Consider the following 20,757-nt stretch of genomic DNA (forward strand, 5'->3'; position numbering starts at 1 on the left):
ACCTATTTGTAGGTTATATAGTGGAACCCTTCCTAGCTGTGTGGAATCACAAACCCCTCACCTTGTTCAGATCTGTTGATGACATCTCCATTATCTAGGTTAAGGGTGAGGATACCCTATCCACATTTTTCCAGAACCACAACACCTTCTCATCCATTTACTTCATTTGGTCCTGCTCAACCTAACAAGCCACTTTCCTTTACATCAACCTCCACCTCACTGACGATTGACAGTAGCTGTGTTCACATCAGACCTACCGAACACTGATAGTACCTCCATTTGGATATCTACCTGATATTCCACACCGATAAGGCAGTTATGTAAAGTCTAGTCACTTGTGGTTGTTGAATCTGCAGTGATGAGCAGTTGCTTTCCAAATATGCCAAGGGTCTTGCTGTAGCCTTTAGCCTTGTCCAGAAACAGATGCTGTGCACCTCATATCCCTAGTTACCTCCTATCCCCCACATGCCCTCTACTAGCCCCCTCTCGTGACTCAGTGTCACCAAAAACTAGAGCTACTGAACCACATTCCCTGCCATTGTTTTAGCAATCTCTTGTCGTGTCGTGAAATGAGAAACGTCCTGTGTACTATCATTCCTGTCTCTTCCACAGTGGTATCCTGCTGCCCACCCAACCAGTACAGTATCTTCGTCTGTCCCTATTCACCCTGCTCCCAACCCCTTGTCCCTTTACTTATGTCATTACAATAGACCTTGATGCAAGACCTAAGCCATACATCCTCCCACTGCCACTACTCCAGTCCTTGTGGGGCCATTTGCGAGAGCAACTATGTGGTCTACCAACTTAGCTGCAACCATTGCATGGTATTCTACATGCATACAGCTGCTAACAAGCTTTCTGCCCCATGGTTTCTTCCACTAACACGAGCTTTTATGAATAGCACAGACGGCAGTATATGTATTTCCATAATACCCGTGGCCTCAGCCTTCGCTAGTTCCTGCCCCTCCACTTGCCTCTGTCTCCTGCCCTGCACTCGCTCCAGCCTCACACTTGCATGCTGCCCTCCAGCTGATGCTGTTGCTGGCAGCCCACCAACATATCCCCACCCCCTTCCTGCTCACTCCTAGAGGTAACAGTCCAGAATTTTTTTTTCCAATCCCTACCGTTCTGTACCCCTTTCTCCCCACCTGATGTAACTTCTGTACCCTCACTACTAAGAAAACTACTCACTGCAGTTGGGCTTCAGTGCGGCCATTCTCTGTGTGGTGAAAGGTCTCTTTTTTTTTTTTACGAGGTGGAGGACTGAACAAATAAATGGGTGCTGTGTATGCTGTTCTTAATGTTCATCCATCTTCAGTGTGTGAAGAGATGAAGAAGTGCTAATGGTTTGAAGGATGCCCACCAGCTGTACTAATGACTAGTTATTTCTGTCCACCCTATAAACAAAGGGGTCTCTGTGAAGAAGAAATCAAGAATTTTGTGCCCTAACATGTGATCTGCAATTCCCTCTGTACCTCATGGCAAGCAACTTCCTGTTCCTGAACCTCCAGAATAGGTTTGTGTTTGCTCTAATGCTCCTCATTTGAAGTTGAAAAACAACCTATTTTGAGAGATGTAGATCTATCTCCAAGACATTCTTCTTAGTTCACAAGATGGCAGAAGGGGAGTTCACTGACCTCATTACAAATCTAGAACTTCATAAAAACAACGCAGGCCCTTAAGTATCACATTTAAGGGAGTGTAAGTATCTACAGATCTCTGTGGAAATGTCCACTTTTCACTACAGAATTAAAGAATTAAATCAATTCCTTAAAAGTGAAGATGACTTCAGGTACTTGAAAAAACATAGATCACACTGGACTCGCATTTGGGAGGTCGACACTTCAATCCCGTGTCCGGCCATCCTGATTTAGGTTTTCTGTGATTTCCCTAAATCGCTCCAGGCAATTGCCGGGATGGTTTCTTCGAAAAGGGCATGGCTGACTTCCTTCCCCATCCTTTCCTAATCCGATGATACCAATGACTTCACTGTATTGTCTCCTTCCCCAAAAAACATAGATCGCTTCATAAAGACACTGAAAATGATGCACAGTTCTCATCATCAGTGACAGTTCATTGAAATTTTGAAGAGAAGTCTTAGAACAGCCCCTTTTCACAATGATAACAATCTTTCTTTTATTCTTGTAGCTTATGATACCTATGCAAAATAAACACATCTGATTGTGAGAATCATCCTGATAGGAATATCAGATAATACTGAAATGTTTGTGTGGAATTTTGCCTTTTATGAATGCAGTCGAGATACACGACCACTGTAGTTTTGTGTTCAAAAGGGACAAACACCACCAATAGAAAAGTTACTGAGGTCATTAATTGACAGAGAGAGATAAACAAAGTTATGCTTCTGGGAAATCATATAAAATTGGGACTTACAAAGAATTTTCTAAAAGCTATTAATTTAAATGACTCTGCACACCTTACTCACTCATTTGCTTTTATCAAAAGTTCCCCAGACTCAATTTCAAAACTGTGACAGCCGCATTCATCAGTCCACCGATCAGAGAACTTTTCGACACTTTCGCTGACCAAGTTTTAAAAGACAAAAAGAAAACACCATGGTAATTCCTGAAGAGCATTTTGAATGGTTTTGTGGGAAATTTCATAGGTGAAAATTTCAAAGAACTTGTGCAATGATCTGTACTTGTATTAACAATAGCAATGTAACATGTCATTAAAATTCACTTTTTGTAATTACACCTGCATTTCTTCCTGCCAAATTGTGATGACATGAACAGTGGACATGGTGAGCACTTAAAACATAACACTTCACTGGCAGGGCAAACGTACAAAGGGAAATTGAATTCTGACATTTTAGGTGGTCATTATTACACTCCTGGAAATGGAAAAAAGAACACATTGACACCGGTGTGTCAGACCCACCATACTTGCTCCGGACACTGCGAGAGGGCTGTACAAGCAATGATCAGACGCACGGCACAGCGGAGACACCAGGAACCGCGGTGTTGGCCGTCGAATGGCGCTAGCTGCGCAGCATTTGTGCACCGCCGCCGTCAGTGTCAGCCAGTTTGCCGTGGCATACGGAGCTCCATCGCAGTCTTTAACACTGGTAGCATGCCGTGACAGCGTGGACGTGAACCGCATGTGCAGTTGACGGACTTTGAGCGAGGGCGTATAATGGGCGTGCGGGAGGCCGGGTGGACGTACCGCCGAATTGCTCAACACGTGGGGCGTGAGGTCTCCAAAGTACATCGATGTTGTCGCCAGTGGTCGGCGGAAGGTGCACGTGCCCGTCGACCTGGGACCGGACCGCAGCGACACACGGATGCACGCCAAGACCGTAGGATCCTACGCAGTGCTGTAGGGGACCACACCGCCACTTCCCAGCAAATTAGGGACACTGTTGCTCCTGGGGTATCGGCGAGGACCATTCGCAACCGTCTCCATGAAGCTGGGCTACGGTCCCGCACACCGTTAGGCCGTCTTCCGCTCACGCCCCAACATCGTGCAGCCCGCTTCCAGTGGTGTCGCGACAGGCGTGAATGGAGGGACGAATGGAGACGTGTCGTCTTCAGCGATGAGAGTCGCTTCTGCCTTGGTGCCAATGATGGTCGTATGCGTGTTTGGCGCCGTGCAGGTGAGCGCCACAATCAGGACTGCATACGACCGAGGCACACAGGGCCAACACCCGGCATCATGGTGTGGGGAGCGATCTCCTACACTGGCCGTACACCTCTGGTGATCGTCGAGGGGACACATAATAGTGCACGGTACATCCAAACTGTCATCGAACCCATCGTTCTAACATTCGTAGACCTGCAAGGGAACTTGCTGTTCCAACAGGACAATGCACGTCCGCATGTATCCCGCCCAACGTGCTCTAGAAGGTGTAAGTCAACTACCCTGGCCAGCAAGATCTCCGGATCTGTCCCCCATTGAGCATGTTTGGGACTGGATGAAGCGTCGTCTCACGCGGTCTGCACGTCCAGCACGAACGCTGGTCCAACTGAGGCGCCAGGTGGAAATGGCATGGCAAGCCGTTCCACAGGACTACATCCAGCATCTCTACGATCGTCTCCATGGGAGAATAGCAGCCTGCATTGCTGCGAAAGGTGGATATACACTGTACTAGTGCCGACATTGTGCATGCTCTGTTGCCTGTGTCTATGTGCCTGTGGTTCTGTCAGTGTGATCATGTGATGTATCTGACCCCAGGAATGTGTCAATAAAGTTTCCCCTTCCTGGGACAATGAATTCACGGTGTTCTTATTTCAATTTCCAGGAGTGTAGATGGTAAAAATAGTTCCAGACATCAAATGCTTTAAGGCATATCTTTTCTTGTCAGATATGTCTATATCTGTACTTTATTTACTGGTGTGAGGAGCATAACACGGGATACTTTGTGTTGTGCCATGTATTAGGCTTTCTTCCCATTTCATTTGTGTACCAAATGAGGAAGAATGATTACTTAAATGTTTATCCACCCTGTTAAATCTAACATGTCCGTGTGACCCATATGAGTGCAATACATAGTGTGCTGTAAAATATCCTTAGATTCCACACTTAATTCCTGTGCCTGGAACGTTGTAAATTGGGTTTTGTGGTTGTAAACTTATGCATTCTCTCTATTATCTAACCAGTGAGCTGAAGCCAGCCAACTGTTTACCTATATTTATTGCAGTTTGCATCCATTTTGTTAGACCCACCCAGATATTTGTGTGAGTCAATTGTTTCCATTGATTATGTAGACATACCATACTACTCTTTTTTTTTGAAGTGCACTGTTTCATATCTTGGAATATTTAAGGCAAGCTGCTAACCTTGGCCCCATTTAAAAATTGTATTAAAATCTGATTGAAAATTTGTGTAACCTTTTTTTTTTTGCAGATAGTACTCCAGTATAGACAACTGTGTCATCTGAAAAAAGTATGAGGTTACTGTTAATATTGTCTGCCATGTCATTAACATAAAACAGCAAGCCTCCCTAAACATTTCCCTGGGGCACATCTGAAGTTACTTCCATGCACATTTATCACACTCTGTCCAAGAAAGTGTGGCACTTCTTCCTTGCCAAGAAATCCTCAGCCAGTCCCATAGTTCATTTCGTACTGCAGTTGACCGACGGCTGAAAGTTCCTGAATACCAGAACAGTAAGATAATGGAGGTCAACTCTTCCTCAGTTTCTCTATAGTTGTAAATTATTAAAATTTATTGTGACAGATTACAGTAGATCAAATGCTGCCATCATGTAAATATAATTTAGCAGTGGCTGTTAGTTCACCCAGTCCTACTGTTAAGTGGAGAGACTGCTGTCGTTCACCCAGTGTCCCAAGTGAAAACACATCTCACTTTGACACAGATTCTTGGAGGCAAAAAAACATTAAGTTCACTGCTTCCAAGGTGCCATGTATGTCCTGATTATTCTTGTTGCTTTACTTTCCTGCTGACTTGGTTTCCACAAAAAACCTGGCTAGATATTTCTTGCATAACTGGATTGTAATTAAGGCATATGTAAACTGGCACCTGATGATGTGTTAGATAGTATTACATGTTTCTGTAACTACTAAATTTTCCTTTTTACTTTATTTTTACAGGAGGAAGAGACAATTACCTGGACCAAGTGATGAAAATGAAGTAGAAGAAGAAGAGGAAGATGACTGTGATGATAAAGATGAAATCTCGTCTACTGTTAGCAATCTTTCAAACTTGAGTGGACTTTCTGATTTAAGTGGACAAGAGTGGAAACCAATAGCAGGTTGGTTTATACTATTACATTTGTAATCTCTTGTTCATTACCTACAATGTTAGAGACGACTCGCGCGCAATTCAGTGTGTACATTGCTGTTTACGTCCTGCTCTAGTAGGAATTGTATCTCGAAACCCAGTGACAAAAAGAAATTGACATCTCATCAACAATGAGGGAAGTGTCATGTCTCCACTTTAATGAATAGGTAAAGAACATACTTCAGAAAAGTTGTATTTTCTGATTTTTGAAGTAACACCTTTTTTTTTACATATACTAACCAGAAAGTACAAAAACCGCGTAAGGCAAAGGTCTTGAGTTCGAGTCTCGGTCCGGCACGCAATTTTAATCTGCCAGGAAGTTTCATATCAACACACACTCCACTGCAGAGTGAAAATATCATTCTGGAAACATCCTCCGGCTGTAGCTAAGCCATTCTGGAAACATGCCCTGGCTGTGGCTAAGCCACGTCTCCGCAATATCCTTTCTTTCAGGAGTGCTAGGTTCGCAGGAGAGCTTCTGTAAAGTTTGGAAGGTAGGAGATGAGGTACTCACAGAAGTAAAGCTGTGAGGATGGGGCGTGAGTCTTGCTTGGGTAGCTCAGTTGCTAAAGCACTTCCCTGCGAAAGGCAAAGGTCCCGAGATTGAGTCTTGGTCCGGCACGCAGTTTTAATCTGCCAGGAAGTTTCATATCAGTGCACACTCTGCAGAGTGAAAATATCATTCTAATATAAGGATCTCTTAATACTATACACATACAAACATACGGGCTTCTTGCATTATCGAAGCGCATGCGCAATAATGCCTGTTTTCTGGCACTCTCGGGCAACTACTGAAACAAACGTATTTCTAACAGGCTGCTGGAAAATAAATGTGAATGGTGGTTTTAAAAGCATTACTTTCAAAGTGAATTTCATTTTACGCAAGATGAATTACATTACATTTGTGAATGTGAAATCAATTTCTGGAATCACAGTGTGTTTGACTGTCACTTAAAACTTAACACTTCGAGGACCAGCTACTTGCAAGAACTTCATGCCCAGAAGACAAGACATTTCAGTTATTATTTAAAATTTTACTTGGAATGTTTGTGTGATGTATCTTAAAGTGAAACACATGCAAAAGAAAAAATATGTTATACATGAAAGATTAGCTTTTCTTGTAGTTACCCTTTGTATATTAATTTAAACCATCAACTTTTCCTGTTCGTGTGTTCATGCAACTTAACAGTGGTGCTGCTTTTTGCTGACTATATCTTATGTACTTATGCCCTGAATATCTGCTGTCATTGGCTGGCTGGCGAGATCACTTGACATGAGCTGTGCTTGGCTTACAAAATGCACCACAATCTTGATTTCAATGCTTCGGAAACTAATGTGCTGAGTGTGGTGGGATTCGACTTAATACATTCGTAATATGAAGATATGCAGCGTACTGGTTGCTGCACATAAAAGATCTTTCCAAAATGCCCTTTTTTTACGGGAGGAGGGGGAGTTTGTTTCTTAAAGTTTCAGGAAGCTCTATGCTGGTATACAAAACCTGAACCATTGAAAAGATTGAAAGATTGACAAGTTTTACAGTTCCAAGAGAATGTATACTGTCACTAGACATGGAAAAAGTGTATGTTAGCCCAGGAAATCTGGGCAATCCGGGGAAAATTGGGGAATATTTTTCCTTGTCTGTGTATACACTCTGTTGTAGCCTTGTGGGGCTTCTCTTTTACTTTCCAACTCTCACAGCTCCTGTGCTGCATACTTTTCTAGGCTAGCACTCGTAAAAGGAAGGATATAATGGAGAAAAATATAATGGAGAAAAGGCAGTTTTGAAAGTAGTACAGAGGCACTGGCAGAAGTAAAGTGTGAGGGCAGGTCAAAGTTGTGTCCAGCTAGCTCAGTTGATGAGAGCAAAGGACAAGGTTCCACGTTTAAGTCCCAATCCTTATCACAGTACAGTGATGGGTATGCCTGTCACAGCACCATAGATGTGATATGCAATTCTTCCGTATCTTGCCCCTTTCTACAATAGTTCTGCAGCAATACAGTTAGATGGCACTAGTTGTTAGCTTGTGAAATTGGAGCTAATGTACAACCACAAGAATTCAGTGCTTTTTGGAAGAAAGTGATTTTGGTGATTCGTGTAATTGTGCAGACTGTGAAATTGCGAGCAATAGTTCATTGAGTGGTGAAAAGGATAGTATTTTATGTGAACAGAAAACTGGAAGTATGCTACTGTGTGCGGTGACGAGAGAAACGTGTTGGTGCACTGAGGAAGTGTGCTGTAAACTGTTTGGAAGTGATTTGTCTAGACTGGGGCAATGTAGCTAATCATTCTAAAAGTACACTGTGATATCCAAAATAAAAGCAACAGTTCTAAGGTATTAGGGACAAAATTCTACAGTACTTAAAAACTTGTAAATGAATTTTTGATGACACCATTTTTTTGAGCCAGTTGCAAGAGTAACAAACTCTTATGCTGCAAAATTGTTGGCTATCAATTCAAGCACTGAAACATGCCGGTTTACTGTAACTATTGACAAATTAAAGGCACACATTTCTCTATGCATCTTTGTGTAACAGACACAAAAACCACCAACATGAGGCAAATGGTCAAAAAGAAATATTATTGTGACTGCAATATTTGCTGAAACTATGACACGGAGAATGTTTGAAGCTATCTCCTGGTATTTGCACTTTGCTGTCAATTCACAAAAAAAAGGAAGAAGAAGAAGAAACTGGAAAAGGTTAGACCATTCATTTCACGACTGTTACCCAAATTTGAAAAGGTATGTGTTCCTGCCAAATGCCTGATGAAGCATAGGGGCAAACTTTTGCGTGTTTAATATAATCCATCAAAGCCAGACTGGGCATAAGGATATATTTAAAGTATGTTATCCAGAGAATGGGTAATGTTATAATCTGAAGATAGGTACTGGAAAAGAGGAAGTAAGTAGTGATGTGGCTGTCAGAGATTTCCAGCAAGTGAAAAGATTCTGGAAGACTTTGTTTGGAATATCAAGTACTCTTTACATGGAGAAGTGCTACAGCTCTCCAACTTGTTCTGAGTTGCTAGAGAGCAGCACTCATGCACTCAGGACTGTAATACCGACAGGAAAAAGTGTGCCGCTCGTGTTCTGTGGAACTAACCTAAAGAAGGGGAAATGTTCACATCATCAAATCAATTACCGCTGAGGAATGTGTGAAGTTGACAATATGTGACCAGTTTCTGCCCTCACATCAACTTATGAGAAGAGGTTTTTAAGAGTGAAAGAAGGTACAGTTCTATCTCCTGGACATAGCAATTATAAATGAAATCGTAATTTATGGCATACTAAACCGAGCACCCAAGAGGATGATGTCAACAACATTCTGGCTCATTGTGGCAAAGCGAGTGTAACTCTCCATGTCTACACTTTTAAGAGATGACGGAGGAGAGCAGAAAATCCATTATGGCTTCAAGAGAGAAACTGGGAACATTTTCTATCGAAAATAGTTCCAGATCAGAAGAAAACTGTTCCCTCTAGAAGTTGCAAAGTTTGTTATGATTGAGAGCATCATGTGGTAACCTGTTTTTGATGTAACATGTCTAAAGTTGTCCATTTGAACTAGTGTTCTACATGTATCCTACACAACTACACTGTGTGAATATTTATGTCTGATGAGAAACCATTCTTGGTGTACCACAAACAATGGAGCTGTGTGTGAATGATTGTGGTGCCATAAGTCTTTAGAATGAGTGTATGCCTTCAGGTTTCCTAAATAATAAAGTGTATGTGAAAAACAAAAATATACAGTGAAAATAACTGTAATCACATGGGAAGACACAAAAGGCCATTGATCCTTTGGAAGTGAACTACCTGCTGGTATTACTATGTTGCTCAGGAAATTTGATTTCTGATGCAGATGACACGCTTTTTGCGACCTGATGAATCACACAATTTTACCTACACTGTGACTTACATGCTCTGTGATGTGGTTTATTTCAGCTCAGTACTATTGCCTGAGAGGCAAGACTTTGGATAGACACGCATTAGTATCTGCTGAGGGTGACCGACAATTGTGCTGTTTAGTGTCCTGAAACCTCCAGTGCCCAACAAAACAGTTTTTCCCTTCCTGCCTGTATTTTTTTTTAGTAGGAAGTTCAGTTGCAGCAGAACTAGAAGGTTTTTTTTTCTGTGTGATTCATCATTCTTTCTATTTTAGAACTTGCTTACACAGTTCTTTTGTGTTCTAGGTACGATGAGCTGGGTTCAGAAGCAGATGCTTACTGGAGTGAATCCACGTTGTATTCTTAACCAGATAGTAGGTGACGGAGTTCCTGTATCAGAGCAAATGGATGATTTGAGCCTTTGGAAGATTATAGTTAATTTTCTCAGTGAAATACCGAGGAGACAAAAATTACGCCATATAAATACTTTAACAGATGTCGTTCGCTTGTTGAGGGGTGCCAGGAAAGTCATTATTCTTACTGGAGCAGGGGTAAGTATTCTAATTCTGCTTATTAGCTGATTGATAAATATTACATATTGTTAATAACTTGTGTTTTGAAAGTCAGTGTGTAATTTACAATGATATAGAACACAAGAAGGCAAGGAAAAATTTTAGCAGCCCCGAGATGCCTTAAAAATGTGTTTTACGCTAATGGGTCATTCCATGTCAGTTCAACCAGGGGCTCCAGCTCATAGTCTCAGATTTGACTGAAATTCAGTACACTAATTCTACCACGTGTGGAACACTCATGTACAAAGTATTAGTTTCCCCTGCCAGTTAGTTCCAGAATTATGACTTGTGACAGAAGGTGGCGTAACCCGGAAATTGCAACCCGCATCTGGCAATCTATCTCCAGACCCAACTTCAGGTCTTAATAACTTTGGAACTATTCCACACAGTCCAGTGAAATTATTACAACCCAGTAACATCCATTTAGAGAAAACTCTCCACAAATCAAAACACCAACAAAATATTTCTTAAGGAAAATAAAAAATTCCAAAATGTGATTAAAAAATGTAATACGTTAAAAGGTACATAAGGAAAATAAAAAATTCCAAAATGTGATTAAAAAAATGTAATACGTTAAAAGGTACATATTGTAGGTGCCCTCTATGCCAAATATAATTCACTCAAAAAGGGTATAATTTTTTTTTGTGGTAAGCTTAATGTGGCCTAAACACACCCAGAACTCATCTTGCCCATATCAGTCACAAAAACTGAGTTACAAGCACATGCAAGTACACAAATTTGAAAAATTACCTGAAAATCATGGATTTTCTAAATGTGGTAGCACAAAAGGGACAAGTGGTATCCAAGCCAAATTTCACACATTGCATTAGTAGATCATAATGATACATATCTCAAAATTTCAGTATGTTATTGCAAGACATTTGTGTACAATGGAAGTAGGCAGATGTTTCTGGTGATGTGGCCATTGTTCCACAACACAATTTCGTAAAAACATATGTGCCTCTTCTTATCCTCTACCACAACTGTGTAATCACTAAATAACAACATACAGACAGATTAACACAACCTATCATTAATGTTTACTGCACCTTAACTGCTAAAAACCAATCGATTGTGTTTCGAACAGAAGTTCTCTCACACTTTAGCTACTGTACTCTGTACATTGAGTTACAAATTGTACTGTCTTCCTGACACTGTGGTAGGAACTGGAACTGACATAAGAATGTGTTCAAAAGGAATCCAACACCTGTCTGCCAAACGTGGCCAATGAAATGATCTTGCTGGTGCCATAAAGTTCACAAATACATCACCTTCTGCTTCACAGCATTCTGCAACACATCCTAAGTACCATTTGTCATCATAAACAGCAATAACATAGCAACCTAGTTGTATGTTGCTGCTTTTGCTTCTGAATCTGAGTCACACACACTGTGAACACACATGTGCATGAACCTATAGTTATAACCGGACAGTCTGCTCATCTGCACATTGTAAGAGTCCGCTGGAGAGAAGTGATGATGGCTCCTTGTGCCTGCAACAGTTTTAACGTGTTCTAGTCTGCTTTTTAGCAACTCTTCGACTGATTTCACCTCATCTTTCGAAACATAGAATGATTGTATGCCAGGATATTTTTCTGTACCCAGGTAAATAATTGAAGAGGTGTTAGAATGTGACCTTCTGTAGGGTGCTGAGACTAGCTTGTGATGCCATGCGCTTAATGGTAGCACCAATATCATCACATACATTTTTACTGTTACTTGTTGCGAAAAAATTCCATTCTGTGTGAATCTGAAATTCGTGATAATGCATGCATACATTTTTGAGATGTCAGTTTTTGTACTGACTAGCTGCCCCATCACTGAAGTATTTCACACAATGCATGTGAGGCAGTTTGTTTTTCACATATGCCATGACAGTGCGATTGTGGGCATGAACTGCAATGGCATCATGAATTAAACAGTCACTAAAAACGCACAGGTTTATAACACACACATCACCTGATTTACCTCAATAGTAAATCGCAAATGGGTGGAGAGTTGCTTGACTGTTGTCTCAGTGATATCCTTGGATGGCATCTTGAACCAAAAATGCATAATTTTCAGAAAAGTCTTAGTATTATTATAATTTCATCTTGTTTCAAATCATCCTTACAAAACTGGAGATCAGCCAATTGTGCTGTTGCTGTGAAGCTGTGTGTGGTCAGTTTGTGGGTTTTTTGACTAACACATTCAACAAAATCTTCCACTCACTGTACTTTGCTTTGTTTCAAGACTTATGTGCAATCCGTGTGTGTCCATCATTTATAAGAAACAAGTTCATCATCATCCTTAAGGCGTTCACCATACAGTTTGTTGCTCATGTGTTCTGCAAGATTTGCCTTACCAGGACACTTTTCACACTTGTGTATCATGCACTGGTAGGAACTGATGTTACACACTAGCAGCTTCATTTCATTGCGCCTTTGTAATCCAGACCAGAATCCTTTATAGCAGCAAACATCAGCTTAGCATTTTGATGGGTCTCACATACACAAACATTCTGTGTGCCCCTTGCACTTACAGGCACAACCCATTTTGGCCGAAGATTGAAAAAAAGGTGATAAACCTACTTTGGTATTGGGATGCTTTTCCTTTAATTCTATATATAGTTCTGATATGTTGCATAGCAACAGTCTTTTTTGCATCTGTACACATACATTTCCCATTTTCATCATTACATGTCTTTTTTTCCAGGCATTATTCGGCTGTAGTCATTATTTTCATAAAACTTCGACACTAACACCTTTATTTCTGAAATAAATTGCTTACCCTGAGCCTGCTGAAGTTGTAGAAGCCCCCCTTGGGTTGCTTTTATTTTCCTAGCTTGCTTAACCATATATGTAGAAACATTGAATTCCTTTGCAGTGTAGTCAATAGGCCAGCTGGAAGGTGCAAGGGTAAGAATAGCTACTTTTTTCTGGCATGTGGATATGGCACACTTTTCTTTCAAATCATGCACAATTTTGTCCAAATCAGAGCATTTCTGGCATGATTTCTGTTCCTTTGGAGCAGATAGTTCTTCCTCTGCCACCATTAGTGTGTCAGCTATTTTGTGTTTTAATCCCATTTGAGCTTCTTGTAGTTTTCTTCTATCATAGCTGGGCCTGTCTCTTTTTCCCAACTTTGTGGTGGTCATCAATCTGTCATAATGTTAATTTGTTTGCTTCATGGCAACTTTTTCATTGTTTTCCTTTAACTAGTGTATAACAAGTGTTTCATTGATTTTAATTGAAGTGTAAGAAACTCAGTAAATGAGAAATGTAACTTTTCATGTGTTTAATCTAGTAAAATATATATTCATGTTGTTTATAGGTTTCTGTATCATGTGGAATCCCAGATTTTAGAAGTCGTGATGGTATTTATGCAAGACTTTCAGTTGACTTTCCTGACCTGCCAGATCCCCAGGCAATGTTTGACATAGCATATTTCAGTCAAGACCCTCGCCCCTTTTACAAATTTGCTCGTGAAATATATCCAGGACAGTTCAAACCTTCTCCATGTCACAGGTAAGAAATGGCTAGACATTTACCTGTAGGAATTAACAGAGTCTCTCTCTCTGCATGTGCACTGTGCACACATTTCAGAGTCCTGCAGTTCTAAATTACGTGTTAGCATCTTTTATCAATTTGTTGGCTTACATAATCAGAGTTAAAAATGATATTTTTTGCAGGTTCATTAAAATGCTAGAAAAACACAATAAACTGCTTCGAAATTATTCGCAGAACATAGATACTTTGGAGCAGGTAGCTGGTATTCATAATGTCATAGAATGTCATGGTGAGTATTAGTCAAGTAGCGCCTTTTCAGATGTATCTTACAGTATTATGTTATTTCAGTGCTATAATCTGTTTTTCTCTTTCTTTTGTTTTACATTTAGGATCCTTTGCCACAGCATCTTGTACTCGCTGCAAATATAAAGTGACAGCTGACGCTATACGAGAAGATGTATTTGCTCAGAGAATACCACTGTGCCCAAAATGTTCGACTGATGCGTTGCCATCTTTGATCGATTCTGCTAATGGAGAACATTATAAAAGTGAGACATTTAATTATAAGACTCACTGCACAGAAACTTTTAATTGGAGAAGACCTGAAAACTTCATGAAATAAACATATATATTCAAGTATTGTACTTACAGGTAATTTTTATCCACAGGTTTGGTATCTCAGGGTATAATGAAACCAGACATTGTTTTCTTTGGAGAAGGTTTACCGGAGATATTCCATGAATCAATGGCTAAAGACAAAGATGAGTGTGACTTGCTAATTGTCATTGGATCATCCTTGAAAGTGCGGCCTGTAGCACTTATACCAAGTAAGTAATTTTCTGTTTCTGGTGGGAAGTTTATATGAACATATGATGATCCATGGTGAGATGTGCTGCCTGCATGTCAACTTTTGAGATCTTCTGTGGTACTGTTGTATTTGATATAACCATGTGGAGTTTCGGTAGTACTGTTATCATAGAAGTAAATGTAGAAGCTAGATACAAAGTGGTTTTTTACTTCTGCTAACCATTCAAAAAGAAGAACTTTCTCTCATAAAAATATTGTTCTGAATACTAATTCTCTTTATTGTATACAAATGACATAGGCAACCTCGCTGCTGCCAGATGGACATTACTCGCCACACATGCCCAAGAAAGGTGCTCAAAGACATATAGGGCCTAAAGTGGGCAGTTGGGTGCAGACAGTGTGTGACCAAACTGTTCAGAACCAGTTGTGTCCCAAAGTTTGGCCTCCACAGTCACTCAGTTGGTGTGTGGGTTTTATGAAAAATTACATATTTGCCAAACACACGTTGTCATCAGTAAACAAGCAAACAGCTGTAAAACCATGATTCCTGTAAATAATGATTGCTTTACTTTTTGTTTTGTTTTTAATCAGTGTTTCAGTTTACATTAATAATCAATTTGTTAGACTGCAAGTTCAATCCTATTTTCTTCTAGTTGGTTTTCCATCTGCTCCTTTCCTTGTCAGTTCTGTGGAAAATCTCCTCATTTATCATATCAGTTCACTGATTTTCAGCATCTATCTGTAACACCAGATCTGAGATTCTTTATTCTCTTCTTTTCTAGTTTCCTACACTGCACTGATTTCCATGCAGTGCTGTGTTCCAGATGTATATTCTCAGAATTTCTTCCTAAAATTAAAACCCATATTTGATGCTAGTAGACTTGTAAAAATGCAAACTATCACAGCCAGACAGGTTAAAATTCTCTGGGCTGTTATTTCATGGGCTTCTGAGATTTGTTAGGTAACCCAGTGTTTCATGCCTATCTTTGCAGCTCATCTCTTATCTGCAGCCCCCCCCCTCCCCCACCCCCCCCTCCCTCCAGGGGGCTCACACCTATTTTGTGAGTATGTGCTTGGATACCATGGGGCCTCAGCTTTTGCAGCATTACTTTCTTTTGTGCTGCGTGCTTATACGTCCACTATCCCTTTCTCCCTCTGCCTCTCCATCAGATCGTTTTATTGGTGCTGACCCTGCTTGGACCTGGTTTATGATTGGGCCTCAAGTTTCCACACCGGCAAATTCTACAACTTTTCGTTAAATAAACACATAGTTCCCGTTGTTGGATTTGACCTTCCACCAATTTTCAAAATTCTCCAAAAAATGCGGATCCTGCAGAGGTGGTCCAATGAGGTGTGCGCTCCATCTTCGTGCCTTTCCATCTGCGCACTCTTCCCTTTAATACAGTAATACACCCAAAACCAGCCTGGTAGCCATCCCATTTTGTGTGTGGGGGGGGGAGGGGGGGTCATCAAGTACCTGCACGGTGGTAGCCTCCTGACACGACACAGGGTGCCTGCCCACAGGGAGAGCCCCGGTTTGGAGTGGGTGGCACCACAGCGGATCAGCCACAAATGAAGTGGATGAAGTTATTTCCCTCTGGTGGCCATACAGTCCCAGCAGTCTCTATTATGAAAGGACAGTCCTCCTTCAGTGCAGAGAGAGATACGGCCCTAAAATGTTCCCTTCCCAGGCTACACCGTCGGAGGAACATAAGGCTAAATGGCAAGCAGAGCAATGCTCCCCACAATACTTGGTTTGTACAAGGATTGATGATTATTCTTTCATGGCCCAAAGCCGTTGTTCTGTGTGGAGAACTCAGTAGACAAGTTTGGTGAAGTGGCGGACATCTCTAAAATGAAAAGTGGATCAGTTCTGATCAAAACAGCATCCCTTGCCTGCTCACAGGCACTGCTCGATTGTACCAAGTTGGAGTGACATAACAGGTGACTGTCACTCCTCATTACAGTCTAAATTTAGTTCAGGGCATCATTTTCTACAAAAACCAGCTGTTACAATCTGACAATGAGCTATGGGCCAGCTTGGTGTGACGGGGTTTGCACTTTGTACATAGTGTGCAAAGGAGGCCAAAAGACAATAGGACTGAACGGGTGCCTTCATCTTGGCCTTTGAGGGTGATTCATTGCCTGCCCCCTCCCTCCCCTCTTGCTGCTTCCCCCACACAAGTTTTGAGATCAATGGTTTCCAGCCACAAGGGACATTGGTCCCCACCTCCCAGACAAATCAGCTTTCTTTCACAAGCAAGGGCTAATGGAGCTGTAGGATGCTGGTCCCAGGGCTTCGTGATCCCCATTTTTACCTGAAACTGGTTCAGAGAAGCCCTCGCAATTATCAAAATCCTCCAAGAAGAAGGGCATTCTGGTGGCCACGCATGCCCACAGATCCTGCCCGTTCCACTCCTGTGGCTGAAGTAGAGATTCCGGCAGCCACTGAAGCCCTGATTTGCACCACCAACAGATCCAGAAACCTGTGTATATTGATGCAGTAATCCTCAGCAAATGCCAGCAGGTGACCCTAAGGCATAACCTGCACTCCTTGTTCCATCCTGGCCTCTCTATACATAAACAACATTATTCTCCAGTGGAATTATAGTGTTTTTTTTCCCCTTCCACCACCTGGATAAGCTGTGACATCTTTTAAGCGCAACACCTGCCTTCTGCATTGCACTTCAGGAGATCTGGTTTCCAGTTACACAGACCGCAGCCCTTACCGGGTGTGTTTTAAGAATCGTGCTATGACAGGGTGTTGGGCAGAGCTTGCATGTATGTTCAAGGCACAGTACACCTATATAGCAAACTTGTCTCTCTTAATACCCCTTTAGAGGATATGGCTGTTCGGGTAAGGGCATTTCAGGATATTACCATTCTCATGATGGTGAAGTGTCTCAGAACGTACTTTTCATTGGTTTCCCAGTCCCCCACCCCCCCTCCTAATCTTGGCTTGGGTGATTTCAGTGTCCATAACCCTTTTGTGGGGTGGAACTGTAGACACTGGCTGCGGTAAAGATGTCAAAAATTTACTGGTACAACTTGACCTTTGCCACTTGAATACTGGTACACCTACACACTTCAGTGTGGCACACGGAACTTTCTCTGCCATTTGCATCTCTTGTCTTCTCCCATCCAACCACTGGAGGATCCACAATGACCTATGTGGCATTGTGACCACTTCCCTTTCTTCCTGTCCCTCCCTCAGTGTCACTCCCCTGGATGCCTGTCCAGATGGGCTGGGATGCTTTCACCTCTGCTGGTGACCTTGACACTCTGCCACCTGGAGATACTGATGAGGAGGTGATGCTGAATACAACTACAGACATTTTTTCGGCAGCTGATTTTGTGAACTACTGCTCCTCAGGCACGTCCTGACAGAAGACAGCACCTGGTTGGTCCTCAGAAATTGTAGAGGCCATCCGAGATCATAGGCGGACTCTCAAACATCACAAGCGACACCCATTGATCGAGCATTCCATTGCCTGAAAGAGGTTCCGTGCACGGGTGAGCCACCTAGTAGAAAGATGAAAGCGAGAATGCTGCGAACAGTATGTTTCAACTATTGGACCGTGTGCCTATCCTTTCCAGGTTTGACCCCAGATCAGACATCTCTATAGATACCAGACACCTGTAGGTGCACTTGATATTTATTACCTTGAATAAGACTGTCTGCATTGATCTAGACGCTGTCGTCGAACGTTTTGTCTGCACTATGCGCAAGCTTTAGCAACTGAGAAGTATAAACCTGCCTTTTGTGTTCTTAACAGCAGTTGGAGTGAAAGCAGTTTTCTTTTACTGCATGCCACCTGGAGCCGTATAGTGCTTTATTCAGTGAGTGGTAATTTGTCAATGTCCTTACCCACTACACTGATACAGCTCCAGGGCCAGACTGCATCCGCAATCAAATGATCAAACACCTACCAGTGGACTGTCATATACTTGCGATGTTTAACCACATCTGGAACGAGAACAAGTTCCCATTGCAATGGCGAAGAAGTATCATTGTCCCAATACTGAAATCGGGTAAGCACCCTCGAGAGATGGACAGTAATCGCCCAATGAGTCTCACCAATGTTCTCTTTAAGTTGCTTGAATGCATGAAGAGCCGGCGGCTGTGTTGGCCCTGTGACTCTTGGAGTCTTCTGGCTCTGTCCCAGGGTGATTCTTGCAAGGCCATTCCACTACTGATAATCCAGATTACCTGGAGTCTGCCAGCCATACAACTTTTGCCCAATCTCAGCATCTTATAGTCATCTTCTTCGACCTGTGAAAGATTACACCACACCCTTGCTACCTTACAGAATGGGGTCCCCAGTGTGTGTTCCCAGTTTTTATCCAGAACTTTTTGTCTCGTTGTATTATCCAGATTCAAGTTGGTGCGTCACACAGTTCTCCCCGTATATAAGGGAGTGGGTTCCTACAAGGCTTTGTACTATGTGTCTTGTAGCCATCAATAGTCTAGCAGTGTCTGTGGGGTCCTCAGTATCACACTCACTGTGTGCTTACAACTTTTGCCTCTACTGTTCCTCCTCTAGTGTGAGCATTTGCTAAACGTTGACTGCCAAGGTGCCATACCGAAGGAACAGGCGTGGGCCCTAACCCATGGCTTTCGGTTATCAGCTGCCGAGACTCATGTTGTGCGTTTTCATCAATGTTGCGCTGTTCACCCACAGCCAGAACTTTACCTGAATGACCAATTACTCGTTGTGGTCGAGACTTCACATTTTAGGACTGGTCTCCACTGCTTGGTTGGCACGGATTCCCAATCTTCGCCAGCTTAAGTGTAAATGCTGGCTGCACATTAATACACTTCGCTGCCTGTGTAACACCAGCTTGGGTGCAGGTTGCAGTGTCTTTCTGCAACCTTACAAACCCCTGATGCAATCCCACTTTCATTTTGGGGGCCTGGCATATGGTTCGGCATCACCCTCAGCATTGCGTATACTGGATCTGGAGGTTTGACTTGTGACAGGAGGCTATCAAACTAGCTCTGTGAACAGCTTACTCATGGAAGTTGAGGTTCCTCCACTGCAGGTCAGGCACCAACAGCAGCTTATGCTACCTAGGTTTTCAGCTTCCCTAGGCATCCAAACTATCATTTCCTGTTTCCAAACATGGTGATTCATCTCCTGCAATGGCAGCTCCATTCAGGGATTACAATCACAGTCCGCATCCAGTCTATCCCCTCTGAACTTTAGTTGTTTCCTCTTCCAACTCTCCTCTCTGTACCCATCACCATACACCTCCGTGGTGGATCCGTTGCTTCATCCTGAGGCCCCCACCACCAATTCTTCTCCATCCTTGGTGCATTTGAGACATACCGAACTGTTCTTCCTGCTGGACAGCTGTAGTGTTTTCACTGCAAAGTCGGTAGCTGTCTCTCGTGCTGTTGAGCATATGCATTCCTGCCGTGGTGGGTCCTTTCTCTTCTGCAGTGACTCCTTGAGCATTTTCAAGCTCTGAACCAGCGTTAGCCTCACCGTCCCTTGGTCATTGCCAACCAGGATTCCCTGTATGCTGTTGACTTGTGTGAACATTCAGTGACTGTGGGCCATGTCAGGATCCCAGTGAGTGAACTCGGTGATAGCCTGGCCAAACAGGTTACCAGTAAACTGACTCTTACAGTCAGTTTTCTGGAAACAGACCTCCTATTGATATTACACCATCAAATTTTAGTAGCCTGGAATACCGAATGGCTCACTCTTGACTTCACTCAAACAATGGGTTATAAAGGAGATTACAAATCTATAAAGGCCCTCCATGCAGGCATCTCACAAGGACTTTACCATCATTTGCTGTCTCCGCATCGGCCAAACTTGGCTGACTTGTGGTCATCTTCTCCATAGTCTCGATGACCCACTCCACTGTCATTGTGGTGCCTATTTGATGGTGGCCCACATTTTGGTCAACTGTCCCAACCCAGCCACCCTATAATGGACTCACTCACTACCCCCGGTGTTAGGAGACGATGCCCCAGTGGTTGACTTAGTTTTTCATTTTACTCACGAAGTGGACTTTTACCACACTCTTTAAGGGAGGGCCGCTTAACCTTATTGGCTTTTATTATATAGTTACACTTAGGCTTTACAGGATTTGCTTTTCACCTCTGTCCTTTGATGACTACTCCTGGTTTTCCACTTAATGGGTGAAGGAACTGATGACCTTGCAATTTATTCCCTTTCACTCAAAACCAGACAACCATCTGCAGGGGAGAGAATCAGCTTTGACCTCTCTGT

General features: G+C 42.4%; 1 protein-coding gene across 4 annotated transcripts in view; it reads left to right on the top strand.

Moving 5' to 3' along the window:
• LOC126323387 (NAD-dependent protein deacetylase sirtuin-1) overlaps positions 1 to 20,757 on the top strand; it is a 60,131-nt gene that overhangs the window by 9,105 nt on the left and 30,269 nt on the right. For all 4 annotated transcript variants that reach the window (XM_049994682.1, XM_049994690.1, XM_049994700.1 and 1 more), the window contains exons 3-8: positions 5,574 to 5,734; positions 9,953 to 10,197; positions 13,530 to 13,723; positions 13,888 to 13,994; positions 14,095 to 14,253; positions 14,374 to 14,532. In XM_049994682.1, the coding sequence (XP_049850639.1) occupies positions 5,574 to 5,734; positions 9,953 to 10,197; positions 13,530 to 13,723; positions 13,888 to 13,994; positions 14,095 to 14,253; positions 14,374 to 14,532 (1,025 nt within the window). The remainder of the gene's footprint in view (positions 1 to 5,573; positions 5,735 to 9,952; positions 10,198 to 13,529; positions 13,724 to 13,887; positions 13,995 to 14,094; positions 14,254 to 14,373; positions 14,533 to 20,757) is intronic.

The sequence above is a fragment of the Schistocerca gregaria genome, chromosome 1 (assembly GCF_023897955.1).
Source record: "Schistocerca gregaria isolate iqSchGreg1 chromosome 1, iqSchGreg1.2, whole genome shotgun sequence".
Taxonomy (NCBI): domain Eukaryota; kingdom Metazoa; phylum Arthropoda; class Insecta; order Orthoptera; family Acrididae; genus Schistocerca; species Schistocerca gregaria.